The sequence below is a fragment of the Aspergillus undulatus genome, assembly GCF_047715775.1.
Source record: "Aspergillus undulatus strain CBS 261.88 unplaced genomic scaffold BDV17scaffold_1, whole genome shotgun sequence".
NCBI lineage: Eukaryota > Fungi > Ascomycota > Eurotiomycetes > Eurotiales > Aspergillaceae > Aspergillus > Aspergillus undulatus.
Genome location: NW_027396605.1, coordinates 1063419 through 1089683, shown reverse-complemented (window position 1 = coordinate 1089683; position 26265 = coordinate 1063419). Strand labels below are relative to the sequence as shown.

General features: G+C 51.2%; 13 protein-coding genes across 13 annotated transcripts; 3 read left to right on the top strand and 10 right to left on the bottom strand.

The window, feature by feature from the left end:
* Positions 1 to 513: 513 nt before the first annotated feature.
* Positions 514 to 2792, bottom strand: BDV17DRAFT_8318 (Zn(II)2Cys6 transcription factor). The gene is made up of 3 exons (XM_073765205.1): positions 1772 to 2792; positions 1580 to 1723; positions 514 to 1532 (listed from the first exon to the last, which is right to left on the bottom strand). The coding sequence occupies exons 1-3, from the start codon at positions 2603 to 2605 to the stop codon at positions 657 to 659; spliced, it is 1854 nt and encodes a 617-aa protein (XP_073621300.1). The 5' UTR covers positions 2606 to 2792; the 3' UTR covers positions 514 to 656.
* Positions 2793 to 3334: 542 nt separating this feature from the next.
* On the bottom strand, positions 3335 to 4885 carry BDV17DRAFT_278676 (multicopper oxidase-domain-containing protein; the record flags this gene model as incomplete). Its single annotated transcript, XM_073759573.1, has 4 exons — positions 3335 to 3821; positions 3861 to 4376; positions 4467 to 4624; positions 4655 to 4885. The coding sequence occupies 4 exons, from the start codon at positions 4883 to 4885 to the stop codon at positions 3335 to 3337; spliced, it is 1392 nt and encodes a 463-aa protein (XP_073621299.1).
* A 1381-nt stretch (positions 4886 to 6266) lies between these two features.
* BDV17DRAFT_249320 (uncharacterized protein) lies at positions 6267 to 6995 on the bottom strand. The gene has a single exon (XM_073756203.1). The coding sequence runs from the start codon at positions 6935 to 6937 to the stop codon at positions 6482 to 6484; it is 456 nt and encodes a 151-aa protein (XP_073621298.1). The 5' UTR covers positions 6938 to 6995; the 3' UTR covers positions 6267 to 6481.
* A 774-nt stretch (positions 6996 to 7769) lies between these two features.
* Positions 7770 to 10674, bottom strand: BDV17DRAFT_249318 (uncharacterized protein). The gene is made up of 4 exons (XM_073756202.1): positions 10470 to 10674; positions 8656 to 10407; positions 8430 to 8595; positions 7770 to 8381 (listed from the first exon to the last, which is right to left on the bottom strand). Exons 2-3 carry the CDS (start codon positions 10345 to 10347, stop codon positions 8431 to 8433), a joined length of 1857 nt encoding a protein of 618 aa, XP_073621296.1. The 5' UTR covers positions 10348 to 10407; positions 10470 to 10674; the 3' UTR covers positions 7770 to 8381; position 8430.
* On the bottom strand, positions 7906 to 8309 carry BDV17DRAFT_8259 (uncharacterized protein). The gene has a single exon (XM_073765195.1). The coding sequence runs from the start codon at positions 8186 to 8188 to the stop codon at positions 7955 to 7957; it is 234 nt and encodes a 77-aa protein (XP_073621297.1). The 5' UTR covers positions 8189 to 8309; the 3' UTR covers positions 7906 to 7954.
* A 1012-nt stretch (positions 10675 to 11686) lies between the features above and the next one.
* Positions 11687 to 13060, bottom strand: BDV17DRAFT_8239 (uncharacterized protein). Its single transcript, XM_073765187.1, has 2 exons — positions 12453 to 13060; positions 11687 to 12392 (listed from the first exon to the last, which is right to left on the bottom strand). Exons 1-2 carry the CDS (start codon positions 12601 to 12603, stop codon positions 11740 to 11742), a joined length of 804 nt encoding a protein of 267 aa, XP_073621295.1. The 5' UTR covers positions 12604 to 13060; the 3' UTR covers positions 11687 to 11739.
* Positions 13061 to 13311: 251 nt separating this feature from the next.
* On the top strand, positions 13312 to 13725 carry BDV17DRAFT_286170 (uncharacterized protein; the record flags this gene model as incomplete). The annotated part of the gene is made up of 1 exon (XM_073760848.1): positions 13312 to 13725. The coding sequence occupies one exon, from the start codon at positions 13312 to 13314 to the stop codon at positions 13723 to 13725; it is 414 nt and encodes a 137-aa protein (XP_073621294.1).
* Positions 13726 to 14635: 910 nt separating this feature from the next.
* On the top strand, positions 14636 to 15951 carry BDV17DRAFT_8224 (nucleotide diphosphatase). Its single transcript, XM_073765183.1, has one exon. It carries the CDS (start codon positions 14798 to 14800, stop codon positions 15617 to 15619), a length of 822 nt encoding a protein of 273 aa, XP_073621293.1. The 5' UTR covers positions 14636 to 14797; the 3' UTR covers positions 15620 to 15951.
* BDV17DRAFT_8197 (CybS family protein) lies at positions 15752 to 16919 on the bottom strand. The gene is made up of 5 exons (XM_073765177.1): positions 16669 to 16919; positions 16542 to 16559; positions 16301 to 16367; positions 16114 to 16233; positions 15752 to 16049 (listed from the first exon to the last, which is right to left on the bottom strand). The coding sequence occupies exons 1-5, from the start codon at positions 16799 to 16801 to the stop codon at positions 15884 to 15886; spliced, it is 504 nt and encodes a 167-aa protein (XP_073621292.1). The 5' UTR covers positions 16802 to 16919; the 3' UTR covers positions 15752 to 15883.
* Positions 16920 to 17123: 204 nt separating this feature from the next.
* Positions 17124 to 18549, bottom strand: BDV17DRAFT_8193 (MDR family NADP-dependent oxidoreductase). Its single transcript, XM_073765176.1, has one exon. It carries the CDS (start codon positions 18316 to 18318, stop codon positions 17281 to 17283), a length of 1038 nt encoding a protein of 345 aa, XP_073621291.1. The 5' UTR covers positions 18319 to 18549; the 3' UTR covers positions 17124 to 17280.
* A 948-nt stretch (positions 18550 to 19497) lies between these two features.
* On the top strand, positions 19498 to 22065 carry BDV17DRAFT_8186 (P-loop containing nucleoside triphosphate hydrolase protein). Its single transcript, XM_073765175.1, has 2 exons — positions 19498 to 19980; positions 20052 to 22065. The coding sequence occupies exons 1-2, from the start codon at positions 19601 to 19603 to the stop codon at positions 21682 to 21684; spliced, it is 2013 nt and encodes a 670-aa protein (XP_073621290.1). The 5' UTR covers positions 19498 to 19600; the 3' UTR covers positions 21685 to 22065.
* Positions 22066 to 22119: 54 nt separating this feature from the next.
* Positions 22120 to 24123, bottom strand: adB (adenylosuccinate synthase ADE12). The gene is made up of 4 exons (XM_073756201.1): positions 23932 to 24123; positions 23746 to 23851; positions 23604 to 23672; positions 22120 to 23555 (listed from the first exon to the last, which is right to left on the bottom strand). The coding sequence occupies exons 2-4, from the start codon at positions 23786 to 23788 to the stop codon at positions 22393 to 22395; spliced, it is 1275 nt and encodes a 424-aa protein (XP_073621289.1). The 5' UTR covers positions 23789 to 23851; positions 23932 to 24123; the 3' UTR covers positions 22120 to 22392.
* Positions 24124 to 24271: 148 nt separating this feature from the next.
* On the bottom strand, positions 24272 to 26118 carry BDV17DRAFT_249300 (uncharacterized protein). The gene is made up of 5 exons (XM_073756200.1): positions 25284 to 26118; positions 25070 to 25225; positions 24843 to 25004; positions 24667 to 24789; positions 24272 to 24605 (listed from the first exon to the last, which is right to left on the bottom strand). Exons 1-5 carry the CDS (start codon positions 25760 to 25762, stop codon positions 24359 to 24361), a joined length of 1167 nt encoding a protein of 388 aa, XP_073621288.1. The 5' UTR covers positions 25763 to 26118; the 3' UTR covers positions 24272 to 24358.
* Positions 26119 to 26265: the final 147 nt, after the last annotated feature.

Sequence of the window (26265 nt, the reverse complement as noted above, 5' to 3'; positions counted from 1 at the left end):
CGTGAATTGGGGCGTACAGAGTACAATATTGAGTCAATCAGGTCTCCACTGTTTGTCTTCGGGAAGCTGCAGGAATGCCTTGACAGCTGCCTCAGGCTTGCTTTACTGCATCTATTCCATTAACTGGTTGACTTGTTATATACCTAGGTACCCAAAGGGTTACACTTCTGCAAGGCTCTCAAGGCATCATTGAGATGTGCCATTGTCCAGCATCACAAAGACCGAAACCAAGCGAACTCTGCAGTAGAAGGCCTAGATTGTGGGCAGGGGATCTCATGATGAAAGCCCGTTTGATAAGTTTCAATGATGGGTGGATGCAGAAAGGCAGTGAATGGAATGTATCAAAGGTTTTGGCGTACAAGGCTGAGTAGGGGGCGGAGTAATCTCGGAGTGTTGGTTGCCCTACCACAGCCGTTTACAGCCTCAAAAATCAGCCTTACCCAGAACAAGCATCACTGATCAGTCACAGAATCAACCTTGAATTGCATGAGGGGAACCATGTCCCCTTGATTATTTACCGAGATGAAATATCAGCCATTCATTACGCCCGAACCCCGCGGCCATTTTCCATGGCACAAGCCCTATGCACAGCCCTGTCCTCCCAAGCACAACGCGAAGTGGTATATTCCGAAAATTCAGCAAAATCTTATATCCGGTTAAACATTCCAAGTGACGACCAGAACCTTGTTTCGAGCGCTCGCGTCGTCCGCCCGGAACATTACTCCGGAATCCGTTTCCTCCATACCCTCAAACACCCCTGCTTCTGAATCGAGAACATCAATCAGAGCCAAGGCTTGATCAATGCCAATACCATGCCCGATGAGCCGCAAACACTCTCGGGTCCACATACGGAGCGGGTGATCTCTGGGTTCTACACCACCGGCAAGCGTCAACGGCCAAAGGAGGAGCATCCCGCCGACGTAGCAATAATTGGTAGGGACGGTGAACAAGGATGCGGTTGCCGGTGAGCTCTCCACACCCAAATGATACGCAGCACTGGCGCAAATGTCACCTGCGAGCTCACGCGTAACGTTGCGGATCCGGGCGCAGTGATTTTGGAGCTCTTTAGACATCGCCATGGTCGGAGAACCGGCCGAGAGTCGGCGGAGACAGCTTAGGATGATTTCGCAGACGACCATCCGCGAAGCCCGGTATTGGTTCCACGTATGGCATATCCATAGATCGCGGTAAACGTGATATTGGTTGTTGTATGGGAAGGGCTTGTTCCCAAACATCCTGACCCATTGCTCTACCGATGAGCACTCATATGTCGTATATTCGAACTCCGGCGGACCGGCTGCCACCCATGCCAATAGCTCTGCTTCTATATTGTATGCGGCGGATAATATCTCATTCGCGTCCTTCAGTGTTTTTGTATGGATGATGCCTGCTCGCAGGTTTGCAAGCTTTCCAGTTATACATATTAGACGGTCGCAGTACGCGTCTATTTGTGGCCGCAGATACATTGCGATCTTAGTACATTCTAAGAGCGACTTTGGTACTGGCATCCCTCTCTGGAGGCAGCTTATGATCTATACGACAGTCAGTGCTGCTCATCGATGAGAAAACTCGAACGTACGATCTGAAATCTCAATTGAACAAAGAGCTTCAGCCCTTCCTCACTCTGAAGATGCTCGGGCCCTCGCAACTCGAGTAGTGCTGCTGCTCCGTATATGTGACTCGTCCACTTCTCTATACTTTTTATCGAACGACTGGTAATCACCTAACAAGGAACGTTAGCCTGGACCTCTCGAGGAGAGGAAGATCATACCTCGAAGATAGCCAGCAGCAATACCGCTGAGAGTGTTTGGTTCTCTCTCGATTCCTTCTCGATTGAGAAAGCCCGCGTCAAAAGGTTGAGCGCGTGGCCATACTCCTGCTCAGCAGCAAGCTTCAACGACTCGGATCGTCGTACTCGCGAGAGCATGGCCGTTCCCACAGACACCAGCGCTGCCATCTGCGCCTGTTCGCTCGGAGTAGCGCTCGGATTACCAGGCGATTTGAGCTCGAAATGCATCATGAATATTGCCCCCGGCCATACATTATGCCGGAGGAAATAATTGACCGCTTCATCCGTGGTCAGTTGCCATGAAGGCTGTACTTTCCAGTGTGTATAGGCAAGTTGTTGCAGTTGCAATTGCTCCCCATTGATAAGCACCTCCTCGATATCATTGAAGTCGGAGAAATCACTGCCAGTAAGTACCGACGGCGACTCGGTCACCGAGCTCCCCTCTCCCTTCCAAACAGATGACACCGAAAAGTCCGGGCTGCTGCTGTGCGACTCTGACACGGGAGGAGATTCCCCAGACGTGAATGCAGCCGGGGCCGCGGGCGCAGACGCAGACGCGGCTGATTTCTTAGCAGCAGCAGCAGCAGCAGCACGATCACCAGCCTTCTTAGGCCGCCTCCCCGACGAGCCCGTCTTCGCCTTCCTAACAACTTGCTGACTCTCATCCCGAAACATAAGCGACAGTTCATCTCGGTAACCGGGACAGGCCCGGTTCCCCTTAGCGCACTGCGAGCAGGTCGGGCGGCCCTGATCGCATCGGATCTTGCGCGATCGGCACTCGCCGCAGCCTTTGCTTGGTTTGCCGCAGAAGACCATCTTGATCTGGATTGAGATCCGAATCCGATCAGGGTTCCGGTTGGCGGGGCCCTTTGCACGAGCCGCGGAGGATTCGGGGGAAAAGCAGAAACAGTGGCACGATGCAGAGTCCAGAGTCCAGGCAGGCAGTTGAGAGAAGAAAGGGTAAGCAGTGCGAACGCAGGACTGGACGTCTAACCAGTGCGGGGATAGCGCTTGCTGACGACTCACATCCGAGGTCAAGAATTAATGAAGCAGAAGCACCCTCGCCGTGGCCGTGCACGCCCTCGACTCTAGGAGCGGGGAGACCCCAGACGGCAGTGGCTGGGTCAGGGGTGTTAAGGCCCTCAGGCACAAACTCTGGCCCGCTGTGGCGCACCTTCCTAAAAGGTACGTCATGTGACTGTGTCTTTCACCTGATTGCAAGAATGGAGAACACTTCTATAAGTAGCTTCCATGAGGACAATAGAATGAGCTTTGGTAATTGTGAGGATTCAGAAACCCTGCAGAGAAATGTGGTGTTTTAAGGCAAACTAAACTCAAGGGGACCCCTCGTTTCGTTCTGAACAGTAAATATAGTTACACCCGAGGCACGAGCGTGCAGCATATCTATAAGGGAACATATACATGAATATCTGGCCATTGATTGTAGGAATTTATGCCAGACAGCCGAGAATATATGTAAGCGGTATATACATTATTATAATGATAATAACAGTTCGTTAGCAGTCAGAGATGACGTCTCTCCAGTTAGTACCGAGTCCTCTTCTCCAACTCAGATTCCTCCAGCTGATATTCCTCTGGGAGTTCCGGCCACTCATCAATGCCACCCAGCAGAGCCACAACCATTTCTCTACATTGATGAACTTGGATATGGCAATGCAGCAGGAACGCCCCAGGGTTGGTAACGTGGTAACGAATAGCCAGCCATGTCGGACCCATCGAAGCCGCAGTAGTCGCAAAGGTGTCTCTAATCTGGGGCGTTTCAAAGTTGAAGCTCTCGGGCATATGCTGCACTGCTTCCGCGACGGACGAATAGTTCCATCTCCCTTCGCCGCGTCCAAGCACGAAGAATTTATTTGAGTGTTTGTGGATGGGGTTAGGGGCCTGAACGGCATTCGCGACATCAAAGACGATATCGATCCATGTCCCGTTTTGATGGCTGACCGTGAGGTTCTCGCGGCCTGTCTTGGGGTAGAAGAGCAGCGGTGATGCGTCTTCTAGGGCTAAGGGGAAGCTGGCGTTGCCGAAGGTCTAGAGATAGGAATGTTTAAACCGTTCGAGCTTCAAGATATGCGTTTCAGCAACTTTGACTTGAGCAACATTGTGGGGCTTGAATGGGACAATTGTCGATTCATTTAGAAGGGTGTACTCGGGTGATGTGAGTGTCCCAACAAGGTCGATTGATGGCACCGATGGCTTCTGGGGCTCACCACCGTTGTGATATGTAAGTAGCGCAGTGCCTTGGAGAATTAGATTGACGCCCGTGTTTGCAACCCGGATGGTGTAGTCACCTGCTGGCTTATCCAGTTTGACCAACACTGAGTATCTGACACCATTGGTGACGGTAATCGCGTCCACCAAGATCGGCTCGACATATTCTGCATAGACATACATTGGGCGCTCGTCGATCGAAAATGTAACCGTAGAGATGAAGGCAGCGCTGATCAAATTGTAGCTGACGTAGGTTTCGGTAGCGTCCGCGTAGAGCCGTTCTGCCAGACCTTGGCTTGGTCTACAACCAGAGAATAGTGTTGGGAGGAATGGCGCTGAGATTGTGAGCGAAGCTTCCCTGCTCGCTTGAGTTGTCCGGTGGAAGACACCTAAGGATATATTAGCATAATCCATGCTTTGATAACGTTGCACGAAAGTAGGGCCATACCCGATGTCAGTCAAACTCTGGTTTCCCAGAATTCCCTTCATTGGAGTGGTGGTGTAGCGCTCAATAGTGTCTGGCCCCAGGCAATTTACCGATCCCTTGCCATTCAGCAGCAGGGCGCTGGCGCACAAAGCATCACGTCCGCTAGCTTTTTCCGCTTTCTAAGTTTCCTCTGAGGTCAAATGGCGCACATCTGACAGCATGATAGGTGTCGAGTTGGCCTCAGCATTCTCCATAGCTTGAACCTTACCTTGGTCATCCGAAATCGCCGCAAAGGGATTCTCGATAGTATCAGTGGGAAGTATGCGGGTCGCTCCGTAGACGCCATCCACTTGCTGACGGCGCGTATGCCCGTGATAATAGTAGCTTCCATAGCTCGTTGCTCGCCATTTGTATAGGAAAGTTTTCCCGGCAAGAATCATCATTTGAGGAATCCCCGCGGGTTGCCAGTCGTCCCATGTTAGCTTAGCTTCGAAGGAGACCGTTTTACCGGTCGCCTTGACACTTTCACCATAGCCATGGACTAAGGCTACAAGGTAGAGGATAAGGGCCGGCAACGCTAAGCCACATCGAAAGAGACCCATGTTGCTTGAGCGAAGAAGCAGCCAAATCAAAGGTATGGAAAGTCACTTTTTTCCTTGAAGGCGCGGTATCTCGAGATAAATAACCTTCGCCATGCACTGGGCCTGCATATGCTATATGGGCCACGGCACTGTTTGCTACAAATGAGAAAAATAGAACCAACCAGCCTGGCAAGCATGTTTCCGTTGTATGGGCACTCCGTATGAGATATCCATACCTCGCGCCCAGATTGGGTAAAAGTAGTGTGCCGGTCAATTGGGTCTAAGAGCAAGGGATCGGTGGATCTATTCCAAGAGCGGGCCCTTCCAGCGCGAAGGAGTCAAGGATTCTTGTCTCAGCGAGTCAGCTGATAGACAGCGGACTAAGCGAAGCCGCTAAAAGGACAAGGCTGGCCGCTCAAGGATCCAAGGCTGAGTTGACAGTTTCGTCTGACCACAGACAGGCAAGCGTGGCAGCCTCACAGCCAGGCTTGGTATTGGAGGCCTGAATACCTTGCGAACGATTGTCCATAGCTGTCCTGACGAGGCTAGGAGCAGCGATTCAGCCCCGAGATTGAGCTCCGTGCATCCTTGTCGTTATCTTAAACAGGACTGTTTTCAATTTTCGGGCTTTGGGTGAGATCGGGCTTGCCTAAGTCTCTCCGTCTCGTCAATCGTCATCGTGCCTTGGCCACGCCGCTAGTGTGAGGTTTTTGGAATCAAAGCCCCGCCGTTGGCTGTAAATCCGGGGAGCTTGAAGAACCAGGAAAAGTCGAGAAACGGAAATGCTCGGGTCATCGCGAAGGAAGTGGGTCAATAGTCCTAGCGAACCTTTTCCTCCACTTTGTGGAGTAAACATTGAGCGATGGAAGGTGAAAAGGTGGTGGTAGATTGCGGCGGCCAAAAAAATGGTGTTAGCTAGAAAATAAGTAAAGGTAGGATTGAGGATTGAATCCTTTGGCACAACGTTGGAAGAAGGGCAAAGGAGGGAAGGAAAAAATGGGCTTCAGCCTTTTAGGCTGCAGCTCTGGTGGAGGTATTTGTTTGGAAGTCGATCAAGGCTCCGCAGAGCGAATCTCAACACGGAGGCTTCGATCCGATGCCGATTATTGCCGAACATCGGTCTACCGTCGGTAGGTACCTTGTAATTGTTGAACTATACAGCTCGCTGCAGTGTTCATTGCCTACTCCAAAGATTGGTATGGACAGGTTGAGCAAGCGTAAGTATGTACGATATGGAGATAAGCATTATTGACAGAGCTGAAAGAAAACGGACGACGAAAACCACCATTAAAAAAAAGCATTCTCAAAGAAAGACGCAAAAAAGGAAGAAGAAGAAGAAGAAGAAGAAAAAGAATCGAAAGTTGAGCAGATACTGATCTGCAGTCCGAACACCCCGAAGAATTAAAGCTTTGATATCTTGTTGACCATAACGGACCTTATCGGGAGACCAGCCGCTCAAGTACTGCTAACCACAAACCAGCAGGGCTCCTTGACTTTTGGTTCGAGATCAGATTCCTCGTTTGCAGGTGACTTCCAGCGTGGGACAAACTCCGGCGCATCGCCACGAAGCTTGATGTTTTGAGCCAGAGGCTTTCCCTCCAGTTCAGAAGGGTTCTCCCCTCTCCAGGGCCGCTCAAGTGGTGACTGAGAGGCTGCATCGACATGAGGTGGCTGGTAGGCCTGTGGGAAGAGGAGACTCAGCAAAGAATCATTCCCAAAGTATGGCCCTTGTCTTACCTGGTGAGGGCCGGGAAAGCGGTACTCGTCCAGGAACAGCCGATTCTGGAACTCGTGAAATTCATGTTCCGCCGACCTTCTGAACGGGCCACCGAATCCTCGCTCCGTTACATACGGCATCGGGGGATAAAAGGGTTGCGCATGCGGGTGAGGCTGCGGAAAGTCATAAGGCATAGCCGGAGGGGTGGTATCAAAGGGTCTGGGCGGCGGGCTACCGACTGGAGGGAACCGGCCTGGATGATGCGGTTGCCACTGCCAACCAGGAGGAGGCGGTCCCTGGAGCGCAAATCCGAATCGTGGGTTTGGGCGCGCTTCGAAGGAGCCGTCTCGTGGATAGTGGAATGGTGCTGATGGGGTTCGGGGTGCGAAGTTCCTCTTCCTGTGGGATGAGTTGAACGGCGCGCCGCTCTTCAAACACAAGTCAGTCAGATTGCCTGGACCGATAATCATGTGCTGGTGAATGCGAGTCGCATTCATGATAGCTGAGTATCAAGAGATGGAGCTTGGACGTACGGAGCTTCTTTGGTAACGGTGACCTTTCCCCATAGCTGAGGTTTGTGACTGCTTTCCCTTAACTGGTGGAACTCTGGGCTTGAGTTGTCTCGATTTGGGTTTGGATTGGGGTTTCTCGGAATCGGACATGGTGAAAGAGGAGGAAGGAGGGACGTAGAGCGGTAGTGGTAGTGGTGGGCGAATTCGCTCAAATAGCGCAGGCACGTCTGTTGCTGACTCTGCCATGGCAGATGCGACAGAGTGGTGGACCTTAAGTATCGTCGGGAGTGAGCCTCAGTGGAGGTATGTCCTCGAGCTTTGAATCACTCCTTCTTTGTGAATTTGGCTATGAATGTGTATGATGCTCGACCTCAAATTGCATGGTGGTCTTGAAGTCAAAGAAACCTAAGCTCTAAATAGATCACGCATTGTCAACGAAGACAAGTCATTTGAGCAAGAATCTATGGTCTAAACAAAGCACGCAACTCAGAGCGTCTTGTCCCATTCCTGGTAGGTCATCGCCTGCACATCGCCTGCACTTCGTAAGAGACAGATGTTCAGTTTGCAATTCAATCCCTTAGAGATCCATATACCGGACTAACCCAGGATGCGCTGAGGATCTAGATATCACTCCTCTACTACGAAGTTGAGCGCAAAGATATTGGATTTACACATTTGAAGCTCATGTAGTTAACTGTTCTAATCCATATTTACTCCATTTCTTTGGTCTTTGTTCCCCAAATAGCCGAAACAAGCAGTCAACAATGCAACGAAAACATGCTCCAAAGCTCGAGCACTGCCCACAATTTCGTTCTCCGCACTGGCTCTTTCAATGGCCGTCCTCCATGTAACTGGCTGCCTAGCTGTCAATATGCCGAAGCCAAAGTGAAAGGAGAGTGGAAAGGATGCCATTAAATCGAGAGTCTTCATCATAAATTCAATAATTTCAGCTGACCAGGACAAGAGCTGAGAGACGCATCTTTGGGTGTTTTTCGAGATTCTCCGAGGTTTTTGCGCGGTTGGTTATTCTTCTCCCATGGCATATTGATTGGCCTTAAAGCCAAAGTAATGTAACTCAAAACAGTGAATTGTATTATTCGAGAGTTGAAAGTGACGGAATGCTGGACTGTAGCTGAATCAATAAAAATTCCTGCCAGATAAGATGCATCCTTACTTTAGTTCTCGTCCAGCTGCGCCTGGGCTTCCGCGAGGCTTGTATTGAGGCTTTCCTCAGCAGCCTTTCTTTCTAGAAGCTTTTTCTTCGCCAGCAATTCAGCCTCCAAAGCCGTCTTCTCTATACTCTGGTAATCGCCGAGTTGCTGTTGCAGCCTAAGGGCAAGCTGAAGACATGTCATTGATAAGCATTCGCAGTATACGCCCAGACTGACACTGTAACTTACTCTAATGTGCCGGTCTCTTTCCAGAGAAGTGGGTGCTTCTCCAACCTTCTTGCAAAGTGTCTCCAAGCAACTGTAGAAGACGTCCAGATTCTTTGGTGCGCAGTCAACTGAAGTCTGATGCTTTTTTGGCATAGCTTTGCTACCGTCATGGGCTTGGTTTTCATTCGAAGGTCTTGGGGTACAGTTCTCGTCGATTTTGGTACGATCTTTGTCGGTGGCGCCACTTCGGGATCTGAAAATGTTCCGGAAGCTTTCCAGGAGATGATTGCTTCTGGATTCGGCAAACTTGGATTTATCGGGGCTCTGACTAGATTGACCATCCTTCGATGCTAAAGGCGAGATATAATTAAAGGTCACGTTCCGCTTCAGACCCGCGGTCACGTTGAGCGGAAGTCCGACACTGGCTGCGGGGCTTTGTTCGGACAACTCGGATAACGCCTGGAGTGAAGATGTTCTGGGTGGGTGTAAGTTCATTGTACCAATTTTGATGGCAGTTCTAGGCATCGGCGTTGCCTCCGGTTCAGAAGTGGAAGGGACATCTTTCTCAGAACAAGCTGTTGCGGGGCCTGGTGAATCAACAGAAACCCGGCGCACGCTGTGCGCTTGACTTGAGGAGTACTGGTCTGGTATTTTTGGTACGACTGGCTCCTCGATAGACCTCAGACCTTTTGAGCTGGGTGAAAAAAGGCCATGAACGCTGGGCTTGTTGCTGACAGGCTTTCGTGAGATGGCCATCTCTTTGCCACTAATGTCTCTTTTCGAGATACTGTCCAAAGAAACCTGAGAACGCGGTAGGCTGCGGGATGTTGGTATACCATCCTGGCTACTACCAGCGCTGGATTTTGACCCTAAGGTCCCCCTTGATCCAGGAGTAGTGCCCTTCAAACTGTCGGTCTCCTTTGGAGTGCTTGGGGTGATTTTATTCAGGCGTTCCCTCAAGGAAGGGTTCGCTTTGTGCGCAATGGTGTTGCTTGACGATTCCAGAGTTGCTCCGCCCATGATTAAGTTTTCAGCGGAGGAAGCGATTCTCAGAATGGGTCTTGGGCTATGATGCCCGGGTATACCCAGGTTACGAGTACGATACTCTCCAGTAAAGACAGTCGGGGGTCTCTCGGCCTCTTCGACATCCCTAAAGTCCCAAGTACTAATCGACGAAGATGATGTCGACGGAGGAATTGTTTGAGACGCCGGTTCCGTTCCTTGAGCGGATTCGGGGATGGTGAAAGCAGTCTGCTCCGTATGCGGTCGAGGACGAGGCCCACGAGGTTTTTCCACCAGCCGAAGTCCACTAGAAAGCTCACTCTGCCTTTTCTGTAAAGAAACACCTAGCGGCTCTATGCTACGCCTCTGAATAGCAACTGGAATGGAACTGCCGCCTCGGTGTTCTTTCGCTGCAGATGTGTTGGCTGTTTGCTTTAGGCCGGTCACTCGAGGAATGCGCGAGCTTATGGAACCTTCCTTGTCCTTCGGCGACGATTGGCTTTCTGGGCTATTGTTCACTTCATTGCCTAGAGATTGTTTACCGCTCTGTGGACTGTCTTTTATTGTGTTAATTGAGCCTGCCATCAAACCTAAACATTGGTCAATCACCTTGCTGATTGTGACTAGTGTAACGGAGCGAAGTGAGATCGGGGGCGCTCGAGCGGCCAGAAAGTGGGATTGGAGTTGCATGTTGAAGGAATCGGGCTGCATCTGCTGTAGACATCATCACATCAGCTCTCTTCCAAGAGCGTATTCCGGTCAAACGACATGGTAGGATGAGGCCTAAGAATCACCTTCGATGGGATCGCAATGTTGACCAGCACGTTTTTCAGCGCTCTCAGCATCGGCTGCCGTGCGACTGTCGCGATCATCGGTGGCAGTTCTCTGTTTGGAGTTGTCTTTTGTCTGCAGGTGGAACATCTTGATGAAGAAAATGGAGAGCGAGCGACCGAGGCTAGGCCGCCAAAGACCTGGAACTGATGGCACGAGGGATAGTCTCGGGATCAGAAGAACAATCGGGTGAAAGGGATGAGTAGCGGAGGGGGGGGGGGGGGGGGGGGGGGGTTAAGGAGGGACAAAGCTTGGTTGGGAGGAAGTGTTGCTCAAGGAGTGAATGTTTCTGGATTCTTGCTCATTGTCACCTTCATGAGTGAATTTGTGTTTCTCTACACCATCCATGGTAGGGAGGTAGGAGGACAGCAATGACAAGGCTTTCATTGCTTCCCATGTCACTGGCATAATTAGTTCTTGGCCATCTTCTCGAGGGCGCCGGTCAATTTAGGTGTCATTCGCCTACCTATAAGGTGGGATGTCATCAGGCATATCTGTTGCAAGAGAGTATATCTGTGTAGATTTTCAACCCAAGAATTTCCGACATGTAACAACAGTTGCAGCTATCAAGCTATTGACTATGATAGTGATCCGTCAGCGCCGCCGGCCCTTTTAGAACGGGCCATGGCTCATTTTTGGTGTCCCTTGGGCTCAAGCACCTGCGATATGCATTGGTGATGAACCACGACCTCAGGATCTAGCTTAGGGTATTAGCGGCTGTATACTCAATTTTGTTCGGTCTTACTTGAGCCTTTCTGAAGCAGGCTTTGTAGCACTTCACACCAAAGATAAGAAAGCCCGATAATGTTTTCGTAGATGGTTTCTCTTCCAGATATATTTCGAGAGCGACAGCTCATGCAAAACTGCAAATGCCGTTCAGATAGAAAAAGCTCGCAACGATATGATGGAGCAAGTCGAATATGTTAAAAGAAGGAGTAAAACTCAGCATAGAAATGTATGAAAAGATAAAAGTTGCCTCTGCCCGCAGCTTTGTGTGCCTACCCAGTTGGTGTGGTAACTCACGCGATACCCTTTTGGGGAAGCATAATTTGTGAAGAGAAGCACACCTCAAAAGACTTCCATTTGTGTTTCTTTTTTTTTGCTTCCACCAGACTAATCCAATCCTAGCCAGCCCCGGGCTGACACTCTGGCAGCGTTGACCGTCCAACTGTTCATCCTGGACCAGACCGTCTCGATTAGAAGACACAAGAGTCAGTATGGATATGATCATTTCATTAGAATATGAGACGCCTTTATTATTGCTTCTGAATATCAGGTATCATCGTCGCCGGTAGGCTGACCGCGTTTCCTTTTCCCTACAGCCTGGGATGTCGAGCCCTCCGCATCTGACCCTGTACTTGTCCACTCGCTGACCTCCCATTCGAAAGTAGTAGATCGGTCGTCGCTTGAACCACCACCGCGTCTCATTTTCATAAGCCTACCCAGATCACTTCCTTCGATCAATTCCTCGAACCAAGGTATCCCGTCCAGCATCCCATGTCTATAGGTTCGAGTAAGACCAGACGTGGACCCATCAGATGGCGCAAGAATGTTTGACAAAGACGATGCAGATACGTTGCGAGCTGGTGTAGTTACTACATGCTCTGCTATCGTCTTGGGCGGCTCAGGCTCCTCCCACCGCGGAAGGAGCTGCAAGTCCTCTAGAACGTGTTGATCATCGCCGTATAAGCTGCCGATAGTCACGGATATATACTCAGCTTCTTCACGCGGATGCTCACTCCAGTACGTGAGAGGCGACCCGCAGAAGCCACAGAAAACCCTCTGGGTATGAGGCGCATGATGCGGCGAGAAGATGCGACGGATGGTGCCATGCGTTTCGTCGGGAAAGAAAGATTCGGTATGCGATTCATACCAGCTTAGAGGGACTCTTAGCCATGCCGTGAGTGGCGTACCATATGATTTTCCTGGCAGTAATTGCGTTAGGGACGCGAGACATCCTTCAGAAAGATAAGACGTTTACGCACGGTTATCCCTGCCAACGTCAAAGTAGACTCGGGCGTGATCAGTAACATTGTCGGGAATTCGGATCAGATATTGATTTCGTCCACACATACAGGAGCCTCGAAGAGGCTCTTGCTCGTCCATCTTGTTGGCGAGGGGGAGCGGTGTTGTCATGTCAAAGTGTCCGCTTTTTGTAGCGAAGCATGCGGAGATGAGGTCATAGGCCCACGGGTTGCTCTACATAGACACAACCGGCCCATAATTATTGATACCGCCATGCGTCGCAAGCGACAACCTTCAGAATTATCAAATGTTGAGCTTGTCTAAAAAGCCTTCGAGCCGTTATGGTCCGGGACGGAAGAAGCAAATCATCTCCTAGTCAAAGTACCAAACCTATTCCCCGGAAGTCGGATGCAAAGTAGCTTGAACAAGCCAAGGCTGGGGATCTTCTGGCCTCTGATCACTAACGACTCTGTTACCACTCAAGCACGGAGCCTAAATAATTGGCCAATGTTCGACCAGTGGCCGTGGCCTGGAATATGATTGCAGGTGGATTCATTGGGGGTTTGGGTTGATCTGGACAAGTCGACTTCTCCGCACGCTAGTTCAACTAAGTATGGTTGTCCTAATAGTCTCGAGCATCTGAGGTGTTGCGGTTCCTAGCTGGACTTTTTGCTTTCTGGCTTCCCCCTTCGTCCTCCGTCTCCCCTTTCTTTCTACCTACTTGCATACTAAGCCTCTGCTGCTCAAATCTCGATTTTCATCCGACTCTTCGAGCCTACCGGGCTGTCGCCGTGTTCATTATCGGTCACACCTACCGTCACATGCGACCCGCCCCTCTTTTGCTACGCTCACTCCTCGCCATCTAAGAGACCAGGCACCATGCCATCCGCGCAACCTCCTCCCAATATCCTCGCAAGCTCTTCTGAGCTGCCATTTTCGCCCATCGCAGCCAGCGTCTCAAATAATACAGACGACCGACATGATCGCTCCTCGTCCACACCCACGAACTCGTCGCGAACGGCCGGCGCCAGCGAGCGAGATAAGCCTCGCTTGACAGAACAGGAAAAGAAGAACAACCATATTGCCTCAGAGCAGAAGCGACGCGCGGCGATCCGAGAAGGCTTTGACCGGCTTACCGAGCTTGTTCCTGGTCTTGAGGGTCAGGGTCGCAGCGAGAGCATTGTCCTCAAGAAAACGGTCGACTTCATCCATTTGCAGATTCAGGAGAGGAAGGAGCTCATTGCTGAGATCGAACGCAGAGGTGGCCGCGTCAACGATGAAATGCGGACCTAAGTCACTATCCCTCCCTTTTCCCTCTCGGCATGGCGATGCCGGGGGTCGTCGGCGTTCAGGACTAGGTTTGATGGCTGGTTTCATATATTTCTCACTCAACTGGATGAAAGGACACGATGTCCGATGGTCATACGATAGTACCGTAATGAGAGGCGGGCTCTTCATTGATACAAGCGAAAGGTCTATCTCCGAGCAGGCAAATCGGCCGGAAACGCAACCCCGCAATCCTAATTTACTTCGATAAACAAAGTACGACGCGCGAATCATGTCGCAATTTTTTTTTTTATTCGCAAAGAACTTTCTTTGGCTCGGCGTTTGGGAGTACTGGGCATGATATCACTGGCAGGCATCCTAGGATGGATCAGTCTCTTCTCAAGCTCTGGAATTTCATACACTTGTGCCCCAATCTCATCTACATATCAGTATCTATTGGTAGTTCACTGCTGAGCTAGCAAGACCGAAACCGATTCATAATCGGTTGGCCCAACCATATGTTTTGGTCAGGATAAAGCCTGAAGTAGAACCTCCATATGACATGTTGCGGTACTGTAGAACTAAAGTAGGTGCGAAAAGCATACAGAGTAAAGACACGCTTGACAAGATCCTGTGTTCGTCTGTGTGACCGTGCACTTGGTACTCAAGTCACTATCCGTTATCAATCAATGCAGAGGCACGCCTGGATGCCCTGGAGAATCTGGAGTAGATCGTCAAGTCCGGTAGCACGGGCCATGGCGACGGGCCATGGTCGGGAGTCACCTCGCGGGCGACAACCTTGCATCCAGACAGGCTCTATTTACGAGCTCTCAAGTAGTCCGGTCGCTTCTCAATCAACCCAGATTTCTAATGCACTTAAAATCTAACCCTCCGTTGAGTAATCACTCATACCAACCTATTTATGCCAAGCCTCACCGCCCGAACTAGGAACGTACGGGAAACGGGACAGGCGGAGCGGGATCTATCTAATCTACCCCTCGTCCACAGAATTTCCTAGTTGCAAGTTCCAACTCCCTACATTGAACCAACACAGCAACACCTGAAAATCCCATCTGAATACTGCCGAATACAAGCCAAAATGCCCGACGACAAAAAGGAACCCCTCCTCTCCCTATCCGACCCCTCCGACGCCCCTCCACCTTACGAAACCCCAACCCCAGCACCAAAGCGGTCCCTCCCCCCACCCCCACCCCTCCCCCTCCCAGTCCTACAAACCCTTCGCAGCAAGCGCGTAATCCTCGCCTCGCAGTCCCCGCGCCGCCGCCAAATAATAGCGCACCTGGGCCTCCCGCATATCGAAATTATTCCGTCCAATTTCGCCGAAGACCTACCCCACACCGTCGAGCCATTCGAGTACGTCCTTTCCACGGCGACGCAGAAGGCGCAGGATGTCTACGCGCGTGAGATCTTGAACGAGGAGAAGGGCGAGCCGGCGCTGATTCTGGCGGCTGATACGATTGTCGTTGATACGACGACGGGTTCGATATTGGAGAAACCGCGGTCAGAGGCGCACCATATTGCTATGCTGAAGCAGTTGAGGGATTGCGGGGTTCATAAATGTTTTACGGCCATTGTCGGGATGTCGCCGCTGAATAGCGCGCGGGATCCCGGGTACGCGATTGAGACGGCGATTGAGGAGACGAGTGTAAGGTTTGATGCGAGTATCACGGATGAGTTGATTCTTGCCTATGTGAGGACGAGAGAGGGGGTCGATAAGGCGGGTGGATATGGGATGCAGGGATTGGGGAGTATCCTTGTCGAGAGGATTGAGGGGTCGGCGGATAATGTTATTGGGTTGCCTTTGAGAACGACGTTGAAGGTCATTGAGAAGGTTATGGCGAAGGCGGATGATGATGAACGGTTGGGGGAAGATGATGAGGAAGATGAAGATGAGGAGTGAGGTTGCGTCGTAGACATTTAGTCTTTTTGTTCATATGCTGACCGTTGGGATATGATACCCGGGATTCAATATAGACGGAAAGAAATGATTCGAGAACATTCATATTTTGATGAGCTCAGTGAGGACCATGTCTATCCTGAGTTGGCCTACCAGTCAAATAGAAGCACATATACAAAGGCACACGCCTATCATAGAAAACAGTTCTGATATAAGTGAACAAAAAAGGAAATAGGTAAAAGAGAGAGAAACATCAAATATGCCCGTCTATGCCTTCCAGATCCGCTTGACAGTCTCTGTCAGACCAACATCGTTCGTCTCGAGCTCGTACAGACCAACGGCCGTGGTAAGGGTGAATCCGCGCAGAAGCCAGTTCAGGAGTGTAGCAGTCTTGGGGACACGGCGCGAGGGGAAGTAGTCGATGATGGAGGCCCTGTGGAATCGTTAGATCAACTCCGGATGGCGATATTGCTTGTAGCATGGCCAGGAAAACATACTGGAATCCAACGTGCGAGTGGATGACGAGGAGCGAGCAGAGGATAGCATCCGTGACAGGGTTAAGGGAGCCAGCGGCGAAAGGAGCAACGGTAAGAGGGACCAGGCCAACAGCGACAATTCTGTTCACAGGTATTAGCAACCTCCGCCTTTTATCCGCGATATCAAGATAGACTGATTTCAACGCACCTCTCGAAGGTCCAGTGGTAGCTACCGTGCGAAGGGTGGGGCGTAGGGATGGGAGCCGGGTCGTTCACTGCGTGGAAAGCTGGTCAATATCTGTCGCGGAACCGGCTATTGATGTATGTTCTTAAATCATCCGCATATGGTGTTTTCATCGTCTGCACAGTTTCCCTCGCACACAAAGTTCTCTTTTCTCTTCTATCGTGTATGCTAGTCTGGCGAGGGGAATACTGGAGGCTTCACGTACTGGTTCCCTGAATAGTCTCTATATCAATTCCGTTAGCATCAATCGCGACAGCTGCACCCATTGAATTCGAGCCGAAAGACCCCCTAGCACCATAACCACAATACCACAATCACAGAGGTTTACTCACGAGGCTGAGGAGGCAGAATCTGCTTCTTCGCGGAGGCGTGGAAAGCCACGACCTGCGAGACACCGGCGGCATTTCTGGTCGCCAACGGCGTCCGGAAAGCAGAGAGGCAAGACTGGCGCATGAGGGAAGCCATTGTGATGATTTCAGAAATAACACCGAGAAACAGGCTTCTATCCGCAGTTCAGCGCACCGAAGGGCAAGGCGAGGTACAGTCGTGAAGTCAAAGTTCCGCTGGAGAACCTCGGGAGTCCGGTCGGGATGGCAGTCATCACATTACGGGACAGCTGATTGGCCAGATTCTCTCCGCCCAGCCGAATTTGGCCGACTGCCGGCAATCGATCTTGAAGCGGCACGAGATGGATGTCCTTGGTCTGCTTTATATCTGACGAGGCTCTTTTTTGGTGATCAAAGTTTTTGCTACGGCCTAGAAGATATTGACTACTGCTACGATCTTCTTTTAAGGTAGATTCCATGCTCGAAATTGAGCGCTAACATTGTTATTCAATTGCCGAGGGTCAACCCGGCCAGTATTTTCCGCCTAATGCAGCATTCGTCTCATGAGATAAACACGCCAAAACATCGTATCCAATTCATCATAATAATCGTTCCTCATTAAAACTTCAGGACAGCCTTGCCTAGGTTCTTTCCGTGGAAAATTCCGACAAGGCCTTCGGCAGCATTGTCAATACCCACCGTCTCGTGGATAAGGTTCTTGAACGAGCCATCCTTGATCCATTTCTGGACGTTCTCTTGATGCTCCTTGGAGTACTTGTCGCCCATGCCAGCATCGCCGACGATGAAGCCGCGCATGGTCAGGCGCTTGGTGAGCACGTAGCTGATGTTCTTGATCGGGTAAGGTGCGCTGTTGTATTGAGAGATCATACCACAGACAACGACACGGCCGAAGTTGTTGAGCGCCTCGAGTGCGGCTTCCAAGTGCTCGCCTCCAACGTTCTCGTAGTAGATTTCAATACCGTTAGGCGCCAAACGAGCCAGTGCGTCAGCGGGCTTCTCTTTCTTGTAGTTGAATCCTCCATCGAACCCGAGATCCTTGAGAATATAGTCAAGCTTCTCATCGGATCCAACACTGCCAATAACCTTGAGGCCTTCGTGCTTGGCAAGCTGGCCGACCAACTGGCCGACGGCACCACTGGCGGCGGAGATGAAAATGGTCTCTCCCTTCTTTGGCTGGCCGATCTCGTAGAGCGAGGAGTAGGCCGTCAGACCCGGCATGCCGAGTGCACTCAGGAAGACACGAGTGTCCTGAATGCCGAGAGGGTTGTCGAGGGGACGGATGCGGGACGACAGCTCGTCTGCCTCTACTGCGATGTATTCCTGGATAGGCAGACGGCCAAGGATAAGGTCACCTTCCTTGTAGGACCCATGGTTGGAGCGGAGGACCTTGGCGATGGTTGCGCTTTCGATGGGCTTGTCGAGGTAGAAGGGAGGAGCGTAGGACTTGATCTCGGCGCTACGCATACGACCTCGCATGTAGGGGTCGAAGCTGGTGTAAAGGGACTGCAGGAAAACACCGTCTTTGGGCGCGGGGGCGTTGGCGTCATATGCAGCAGGCTCAAGGGTGAGATGCTCGCCGGGGACGGGGTATCCCTCGGGAATCTTCTTGAAGATAAGAGCTTTGTTGGTGGCCATTATGAATATAGGTGCACAGCTTGGAAGATATATCAAAAGGTGATGATATCAGGACAACATTCCCACCGCCAACCTGACATGCCCTGGCTTTTATAAGCTCTCGGCATGTTCAACTGGAAGCGGGGCAGAACCAAAATATGGTCTGTAGATTATCAATCATGTTCCACCTGAAGAAAGTTCTCGAGAAGACAGCAGATCTCAACCGGTGGTTATGCCTAGGTTGGCTCCGGAAGCGGTGGTGTGGCGCGCAGTAACCAAGATAATACTCAACTGAGCGGCATAAATGCACAAAAGCCTGGCGAATGGGGCATCGTTATGCTCGTTTTGCGTGATGGCGCCGCAAGAACTCACTTTCTGGGCAGAACAACCGAGGCTGGGCTCCATCTCGAGTTCGGGGATATTGCTTGAAGGAGGGAGCCCTTAATGCACCTGGCGCTGTGACTGAGTAGTGTGAGGTCACTATGAAACCTGCTCGGCTCCATCGGTTAAGACTGAAGGAGAAAATGCTTGTGCTTCCAATGATGGGGACCTTGGGAGGCGAGACAAACCCTTCAAAGATTGATATCTATCATGACTTTGTACCACACTTGAGGATACTAGAATACTACCCGCACTTGCTTGAACTTCGCCTTTGCCTCGGAGTTAAGAAAGAAAATTCGTACTATTTCTCCTCGGATGCTGCTGTCAGTGGCACCTCAAGGCTGATACGACACTCGCTATCGTTTGTAAGATCTTTGCTATTTATTCCATGGAAATGACACAAGCTCTTGCAATTACCTGTGCTCCAACTCGATGGCTTTGTTTGAGATCTGACCTTGAGACGAAACAATCTCAACTTCCAGACGGCCGGTAAGTCATGCCTGAGGCAGAAGGCACCTTTCGATGGGCCCATCTCCTTTCTATCCTTTTTGTCTGCCACTCTGCACCCACCAGGTCTCAGCACAGTAGATGTTGGATACAAGAAAGAGGTCGACAAATTAAATCCATTCTGGAAGATGTATACAACGAAGTAGGTCAGTCCCAAATCTGTTGCCTCAGGTACTCCCAGGTACTTCAAACATAGTTGACCAATCATCGCCCGTCTAATCCTTCTCCGCCTTCTGGCTGGCGACTTTCATGCCGATTGATATTTTCCCAGATAAGGATCCCGATTTTTTTTTCTCTTCAGCCGCCATCGACCCCGTGTCCTTTTTTTTTTCCCTTCGAAATCCGTTTTATTCTTTGCTTCTCTGCACCTGTTCATCTATATTATTCTGTTTTTCTTTCATTAATCTTTTCAACCATGTTGGTTGCCTTGCGTCGCTCCGCTGCGAGCCACGCGCTGCGATGCTCTACCCGAACGCTGACGGCGAGATCGACTCCGCGACGGCTCCAGTCGCTCTATGCATTGATATCTGGGCCTTCAAGCGCATCCAAGTCGCTGTTCCATTCAACTTCGTTTCGATTCAACTCCCAGGTCTCTGCTATCGCGGATAATGGAACTGAAGCTGCAGCTGAAATTGCACAAGAAAGCGATGAGCTGGGATCTCGGTTCAAGGAGTTGGCAGAAAAGGGAATTGTTTCAGAATCATTAGTTCGCACTCTCACGCAGAATATGCGCCTGGAGAACATGACAGATGTCCAACGTCTGACCATTCCCGAGACCGTTAAGGGCGGAGACGTGTATGTTTGCCCCTTCTGAGACCACACATTATCCTTCTCAAAACCCTTGATACTAATTTCAAAATTTGCAGGTTGGCCCAGGCTAAAACCGGTACTGGCAAAACGATTGCTTTCCTCGTACCTGTCCTAGAGAGACTTCTCCGAGATCCCACTGTGAGAAAAGCAAGGTTCATGCGAGGCCGGGCAAAGGCCGATGTTGATATTCGCGCAATCATCGTGTCGCCTACGAGAGAATTGGCCGAACAGATCGCAGTTGAGGCAAAACGTGTGGCCGCTAGTACTGGTTTGATCGTGCAGACGGCTGTTGGAGGCACTCAGAAACGCGAAGGTCTGCAACGAATTCGCTATGATGGCTGTCATATTCTCGTTGGAACGCCTGGCAGACTTAAGGATATCCTGTCTGATCCTTCCACCGGCGTTGAAGCGCCAAAACTATCTGCTTTCGTTCTGGACGAGGCCGACCGCCTACTGGACGATGGGTTCGCGCCCGAACTCATGGAAATCAAAAACCAGCTTCCGGATCCCCAGGTTGTCGACCGCCAGACTCTCATGTTCTCTGCTACGATTGCACGTGAAGTCATGAATATCGTTCGCAAGACCATGAAGCCCGACTTCAAGTTCATCAAAACAGTCAGCGACGATGAAGTTCCCACGCATCTCTCTGTTCCTCAGAAGGCAGCTGTTCTGGCCGGTCTCGAGAACGCCATGCCCGCTGTATTAGAGTTGGCTAAGCGGAACAAGGACAACACGGAACGCCCGTTCAAGGCCATCGCGTACTTCAGTTCCACCAAGCAGGTCGAAACGGCCTATGAAATCTTTGATACGCTGTGTGAAGACCCAGAGAAACCCCGAAGCGGACATCCTCTCGGAAGAATGTTCCTGGGCCAGATTCACTCGCGCCTAACGCAGGGTCAGAGAACAAGAGTTGCCAACGACTACCGCAAATGTAAATCGGGTATTCTCTTCTCTTCTGATGTTACCGCCCGTGGTATGGACTTCCCCGGCGTCACCCACGTCCTCCAAATCGGTGCCCCCCGAGCCCGCGACGACTACATCCACCGCATTGGCCGAACCGCCCGTGCTGGCAAGACCGGTGAAGGATGGCTGTTCCTCCACGAGCAGGAACTGCGATCCTTCAGAAACCTAGTCCGCGACATCCCGATTGAAGTCGACGACTCGCTCACAACCGCGTCGGTCGACCTCACCGCCCCCGCCGAAGAACTAAACACCACCCCGGAAGCCGAAGCAACAATCAACCAGATGAAGTCCGCCATCGCCCAAATGTCCCCCGTGGACAAGGGCCAGGCCATCAAAACCCAATTTGCGAACCTCATGAGTACCTTCCGCGACAGAGGCGTGCTGCAGCAGGCCATCGAGAACCTGGCTGTCCACGGCTACGGCCTCCGCAACGCACCCCCGTTGCCCGCCGACTTCAAACTTCGTTCCAACTCGGGCCGCAACTCCTACAAATCCGGCTACGGCTCACACACGGGCAATGTCTCTTCCAACCGCGGCGGCTCCTACGGCCGCCGTGACCGTGACTCCTTTGGACGTGGTGGTCGAGACTACGGCGACCGCAACCCCTACAGCCGCCGCGACTCGTTCGGCATGAGACGCGACCGTGACTCTGCCCGTGGTCCCGCACGCCACCAGTCACAGAGACTCGACAGGTGGCTTGACAACCGCAGGGATGAGTGGTCTTGATTTGTTTCCAACCATACCATACCATTCCATCTCCCTGACCTCAACCACTATAATATGATAACAAACCTCTCCTGCACTTTCAACCCAGAACCACAACCAAAATGCATTGGGCGGCGTTTTATCGGAACCTACTCAACTCTTCTTACCTCATCTCACGCAGTTTGCTACGTGGAGCTTACGCTTGTGTTGTTATGTGATTTAATTTGCCTTGTCTTACCTTACTCTTTCTGCACTTGACTTATTCTGAAAGGTGTTTGGATAAGGACATGTTAACTTTACTACTACCATACCATACCCTGTACGCGCCAGATATGTTCGATGTATGTATAATAGATAAGATTCTTATAGTGTTATAATTATGAACGACTGTATTTCAGAATATGGAATTGTAGGAATTAATACGAGGAACGAAGTTAGATATCTATCCTACTCTCTAGTATTTAACCATGTGAAAACGGTCGTGAAGCATACAAAATAAGATAAGGAGGGAAACTGAAATCGTACACAGTTGATTGAAACTCAAGAACAACTATCGCAGAGAATCTAAGTAATAAAGATCTAGCTGATATAGCAAAGAAAAACATCATACCTTCCAAGCAAAGGCCAACTCTATCTCAGCGCTTTTCAACTCAGATGAAGTTTTACCTTTCCGTGATTTCGTCGTTTGGAGAGGTAGATGGTAGATTTTAGATGGCAAAAGAAACCCATCTACTCACGGGCAATCATATCGTCACGAGCAGGTCCGGTACCGATCCATTTCACAGGAACGCCACCGAGCTCACGCTCAATGTACTCGATATACTTGCGTGCGTTCTCCGGCAGCTCCTCGTACTTCTTCACGCCCATGGTGTTGCTCTTCCAGCCGGGCAGAGTAACGTACTCGACCTTGACCTTGTCGAGGATCTCAGCGTCGGCGGGGATGGTGTTCTCAAGGCGGGTGCCGTCGGGGAGGGTGTAAGCGACACCGACCTTGATCTCGTCAAAGTCGTCCAGGACGTCGAGCTTCGTGAGGTTCAGAGCGGTGTAGTGGTTGATTGATTGCGAGTAGCGCAGGAGAACGAGGTCGAACCAGCCGCAGCGGCGCTTGCGGCCGGTTGTGACGCCGAATTCGCGGCCGACGCTCTGGAGCTTCTCGCCTTCTGCGTTGAGCTGTTCGCTGGGAAAGGGGCCGGAGCCGACGCGGGTGGTGTAGGCTTTCACGACACCGATGATGGACTTGATGCTGGTGGGGTTGAGGGAGAGAGCCTGCACGGCACCGCCTAGGCCAGTAGATGATGAGGTCACGAATGGGTAAGTGCCGTGGTCCAAGTCGAGTAAAAGGGCATTGGCGCCCTCAACCAGCGTGTTAGGCGAGTCCTTGTACCTGTTGAAGAAGGCCAATTGGTCAACAACGTGGGGAGCAAGGAGCTGTCGGTACTCCTTGAACCGAGCAATCTCCTCCTCAACGTCGTAGCTCAGATCTCCAAAGCGCGCGGTATACCCGGTGTGCAGAGTCCTGAGTTTCCGCTCAAAGACCGCCTCATCCAGGATCTCTCCAACGCGCACACCCCTCCGCGAAGCCTTGTCAGCATAGCAAGGCCCGATGCCCTTACCGGTAGTTCCAACCTTGCGGCCACCGAGTCCCTTCTCCTCTAGCCCGTCAACAACAGAGTGCAGATCGAAACAGACGTGGGCGCGGTCCGAGATAAAGACGCGGCCCGCAGCGCCCTTCAGTCCCTTGTTCTCAAGCGCCAACAATTCCTTGAAGAAACTGGGAACGTGGACAACAGTTCCGGCACCGATGAGATTGACGCACTTATCTGAGATCAGACCGGACGGGAGGATGTGGAAGTCGTAGGTCGTGTTGCCGTGAACGATAGTGTGGCCGGCGTCTGGTCACGTTAGGATCGAAGGTGATTAGGGGCAAGCGATGGACTTACTGTGACCACCAGCAGCACGGCAGCAGAGCGTCGCCTGCTGCGACAGCATATCCGTGATCTTCCCCTTTCCTGTTCCGATCAGTACCTGTACTATACATATACAGATCTCTCCGCAGTGAAGCTATAGCCCGCTCTAACCCACCTTCATCGCCCCACTGGCTCCCAAGAACAATTGTAACAGCCATGGTGCAATAAGTAACCGTCGACTATCTCAAGTCAACGAGTCCGAGTTCGAGTTCGAAGTTGATCTGCAATGGGAAAAATGCGATTAGCCTAAATCCAGCCAAAATGATTTGAGTCTAGTTGCGTCGCCATTCGACAGACTCACAGACTGGAAAACTGAATGCGCAAACAGCAATTGAGTCAATAAATCACAGTCAAGTGATTGGAGCAGCAGCGAAACCGTCGCGACCGTCAAAAACCAAAAGCCAAAAAGAAGAACGGAGGGGAATTGCGGATGACGCCGCCCATAAACCTTTGCGGCGAACGTGACTCAATGTACCGTACTGGTACGGGTGCGTACTTTACTGCCTTTTCTGGGGCCAGGATTTGTATGGTATGTAACCGGTCAGTTCTCCCCCACGAGGGCCGCGGGGTTGGCCGTGACGCCGCATCGGGAAGGTGGCGGGGCCAAGGGACTGCCGGTATCGGACTACCACTAGGGCTTAGGGGTAGGGCTTGCTCTAGGGCAGGCAAATCAGCTTCGACACATTACCCTTCTACTACTATGTACTACATTGATATTTACAGAGCATCTACAAGTACAAAGCTAGACCCGCCATAGCTGCGACAACCGCCACAATCCCAGCACTAGAACTGAATCCAGCAGCGCCGTCCGTTCCATCCGGCGCACTACCCCCGATGCAGAAGACATTCACGTCCCTTTCAACCGTGACGTTCGTCGCAGTCTCCTTCAGCGCATCGATAAAGGCGCCACAATCAAAGTTCAGATCTGATTCAATTCTTGTTTCCTTAAAGTCCACCAGGTTTGGAAATTGAGCACTAAACGCGGACGCTGCTGTTAGTCTTTAGATCTCATCTCGAGATCGGGGTACCAGCGCACCTTTGGATCTTTCCCTCTAACTTGATCTTATTCAGACCCTCGACAGGAAGGCTGACATTCAAGGCTTCGTCAGTGTAGACGCTGAATTGCTTACTGTGGGTCCGCAAGGAAGGCAGAGAAAGACTATACAGTTAGCAACGGTCCCAAGGAAACATTGGAAGTGAGGCAGAACGAACGACGTGATATTCCCTTTGACAGTGATATCTCCCCCAACACCAGTGAGTTTGGGAAAGTCAACAACCACCGCGTCCCCAAGAAGTGCCAATTTCAAGTCGCTCTTGGAGTTGATATAATCATCGCCTTGGTACCCAACGGTCTCAAGTTCGGGGAGAGACAGGCTATGCGATATGTCCAATTAGTTATCAGCTCAGGTATAGACGGGAAAGTCAAAGACTAAGCAAACCTGGACACATTCCCAACGACCTCCAGGGTCTTCACGCTCTTCAGCGCCGGAAGCGAGATCTCCATGCTTGCTTCACGATTCGTGACTTCCTGGCAATCAACCGTGTTGCAGATTGTGAGCTTGTTGGAGACGCTCTCTAGCTTCTCAAAAGATATCCTAGCAACATGTCAGTCCTTTACAAGTCCATGAAATACCGTAGGAGTCTAAATCATACCCCGAATAATTCCCCATAACTTCGATCCTGCTCGCATTCCTCAACTCAGGAACATTAACCCTCTCCAACCCCGTAAAATACTCCAACCTCAGAACATCTACACTCTCCAACTTCGGCAAACCCAACCGACTCAAATTCAAGAGCGTATTCAGTTCGATATAATCCGCACGGACAAGATCCGGGAACTCCATGCTCGTGATTTCTGTATTGTACAACGGCAGGCCGGGGTACTGGTCCACACCACCCTGGATGTCGGTTACATTGGGGAGGACGAATGATCCTGTATAGTTGGACCGGATGTTTAGACGGCCCGTGAGCGTTGTGCAGGTTTGAGCTATGGCGTCAAGGTCTTCCTGTCGGGTGATTTCGGCGTTGTAAGTGCCTTGGTAGCATACTTGGGCGAGGGCGGCGGGGATGAGGGCGAGATGGAGGACCAGGGCGAGGTGCGGCCACTGCCAGTGGCAGCTTGGAGAAGACATGCTGTGTTCTGGCAGACGTCGACGGAGTCGAGGTCAAGCGAAATGCGACTCAATTCCACAGGTCACAGGGGAACGCCCTGTTTTAAAGTGTTGCGACTCCAGGCACGAGCAATGGTAGCAGGATGCTACTCCGTAGTAGTCCCAGCCCCAACCAGGAGAAGTCTAGTTAATCAGGAACGAAACCTCATCAGGAAAGGCATGAGGCGTAGGGCAGATTAGCCCCTGAAGCACACCAATGAAGACCAAAAACAGGGCCCGTTAATGTCCCTAAAGCCCCGAAAGGCTGGGGGTATCTTACCACCGTCTCGCCCCGGTGGGCCGTGGCCAGTCCCACCGCTCGCCTGAGCACAGGAGAAAGGGTCCGAGCCTCCGAATATGAATAGATTAGCTCTATTTTAGGCTCAGATGTTGGGCATAGCCAGAGCTAAGCGAGGCTCGTGAAATATGCATTGCATTGCATAACCATGTCATCTCATCTATGCTATATGCCGAAATATGATACA

Coding starts and splice junctions, on each gene's coding strand:
- BDV17DRAFT_8318 (XM_073765205.1), bottom strand. CDS start 2,605: ATGGTCTTCTGCGGCAAACCAAGCAAAGGCTGCGGCGAGTGCCGATCG. Junction 1,724..1,771: donor TGCTGCTGGCTATCTTCGAG/GTATGATCTTCC, acceptor GTTCCTTGTTAG/GTGATTACCAGTCGTTCGAT. Junction 1,533..1,579: donor TTCAATTGAGATTTCAGATC/GTACGTTCGAGT, acceptor ACTGTCGTATAG/ATCATAAGCTGCCTCCAGAG.
- BDV17DRAFT_249320 (XM_073756203.1), bottom strand. CDS start 6,937: ATGCCTTATGACTTTCCGCAGCCTCACCCGCATGCGCAACCCTTTTAT.
- BDV17DRAFT_8259 (XM_073765195.1), bottom strand. CDS start 8,188: ATGATGAAGACTCTCGATTTAATGGCATCCTTTCCACTCTCCTTTCAC.
- BDV17DRAFT_249318 (XM_073756202.1), bottom strand. CDS start 10,347: ATGCAGCCCGATTCCTTCAACATGCAACTCCAATCCCACTTTCTGGCC. Junction 8,596..8,655: donor AAAGAGACCGGCACATTAGA/GTAAGTTACAGT, acceptor ACATGTCTTCAG/CTTGCCCTTAGGCTGCAACA.
- BDV17DRAFT_8239 (XM_073765187.1), bottom strand. CDS start 12,603: ATGACAACACCGCTCCCCCTCGCCAACAAGATGGACGAGCAAGAGCCT. Junction 12,393..12,452: donor TGACGTTGGCAGGGATAACC/GTGCGTAAACGT, acceptor AATTACTGCCAG/GAAAATCATATGGTACGCCA.
- BDV17DRAFT_8224 (XM_073765183.1), top strand. CDS start 14,798: ATGCCCGACGACAAAAAGGAACCCCTCCTCTCCCTATCCGACCCCTCC.
- BDV17DRAFT_8197 (XM_073765177.1), bottom strand. CDS start 16,801: ATGGCTTCCCTCATGCGCCAGTCTTGCCTCTCTGCTTTCCGGACGCCG. Junction 16,234..16,300: donor TACCACTGGACCTTCGAGAG/GTGCGTTGAAAT, acceptor ACCTGTGAACAG/AATTGTCGCTGTTGGCCTGG. Junction 16,050..16,113: donor CACTCGCACGTTGGATTCCA/GTATGTTTTCCT, acceptor ACGATTCCACAG/GGCCTCCATCATCGACTACT.
- BDV17DRAFT_8193 (XM_073765176.1), bottom strand. CDS start 18,318: ATGGCCACCAACAAAGCTCTTATCTTCAAGAAGATTCCCGAGGGATAC.
- BDV17DRAFT_8186 (XM_073765175.1), top strand. CDS start 19,601: ATGTTGGTTGCCTTGCGTCGCTCCGCTGCGAGCCACGCGCTGCGATGC. Junction 19,981..20,051: donor ACCGTTAAGGGCGGAGACGT/GTATGTTTGCCC, acceptor CAAAATTTGCAG/GTTGGCCCAGGCTAAAACCG.
- adB (XM_073756201.1), bottom strand. CDS start 23,788: ATGGCTGTTACAATTGTTCTTGGGAGCCAGTGGGGCGATGAAG. Junction 23,673..23,745: donor GAGCCAGTGGGGCGATGAAG/GTGGGTTAGAGC, acceptor TGATCGGAACAG/GAAAGGGGAAGATCACGGAT. Junction 23,556..23,603: donor CCGTGCTGCTGGTGGTCACA/GTAAGTCCATCG, acceptor TAACGTGACCAG/ACGCCGGCCACACTATCGTT.
- BDV17DRAFT_249300 (XM_073756200.1), bottom strand. CDS start 25,762: ATGTCTTCTCCAAGCTGCCACTGGCAGTGGCCGCACCTCGCCCTGGTC. Junction 25,226..25,283: donor GTTATGGGGAATTATTCGGG/GTATGATTTAGA, acceptor ACATGTTGCTAG/GATATCTTTTGAGAAGCTAG. Junction 25,005..25,069: donor GTCGTTGGGAATGTGTCCAG/GTTTGCTTAGTC, acceptor CATATCGCATAG/CCTGTCTCTCCCCGAACTTG.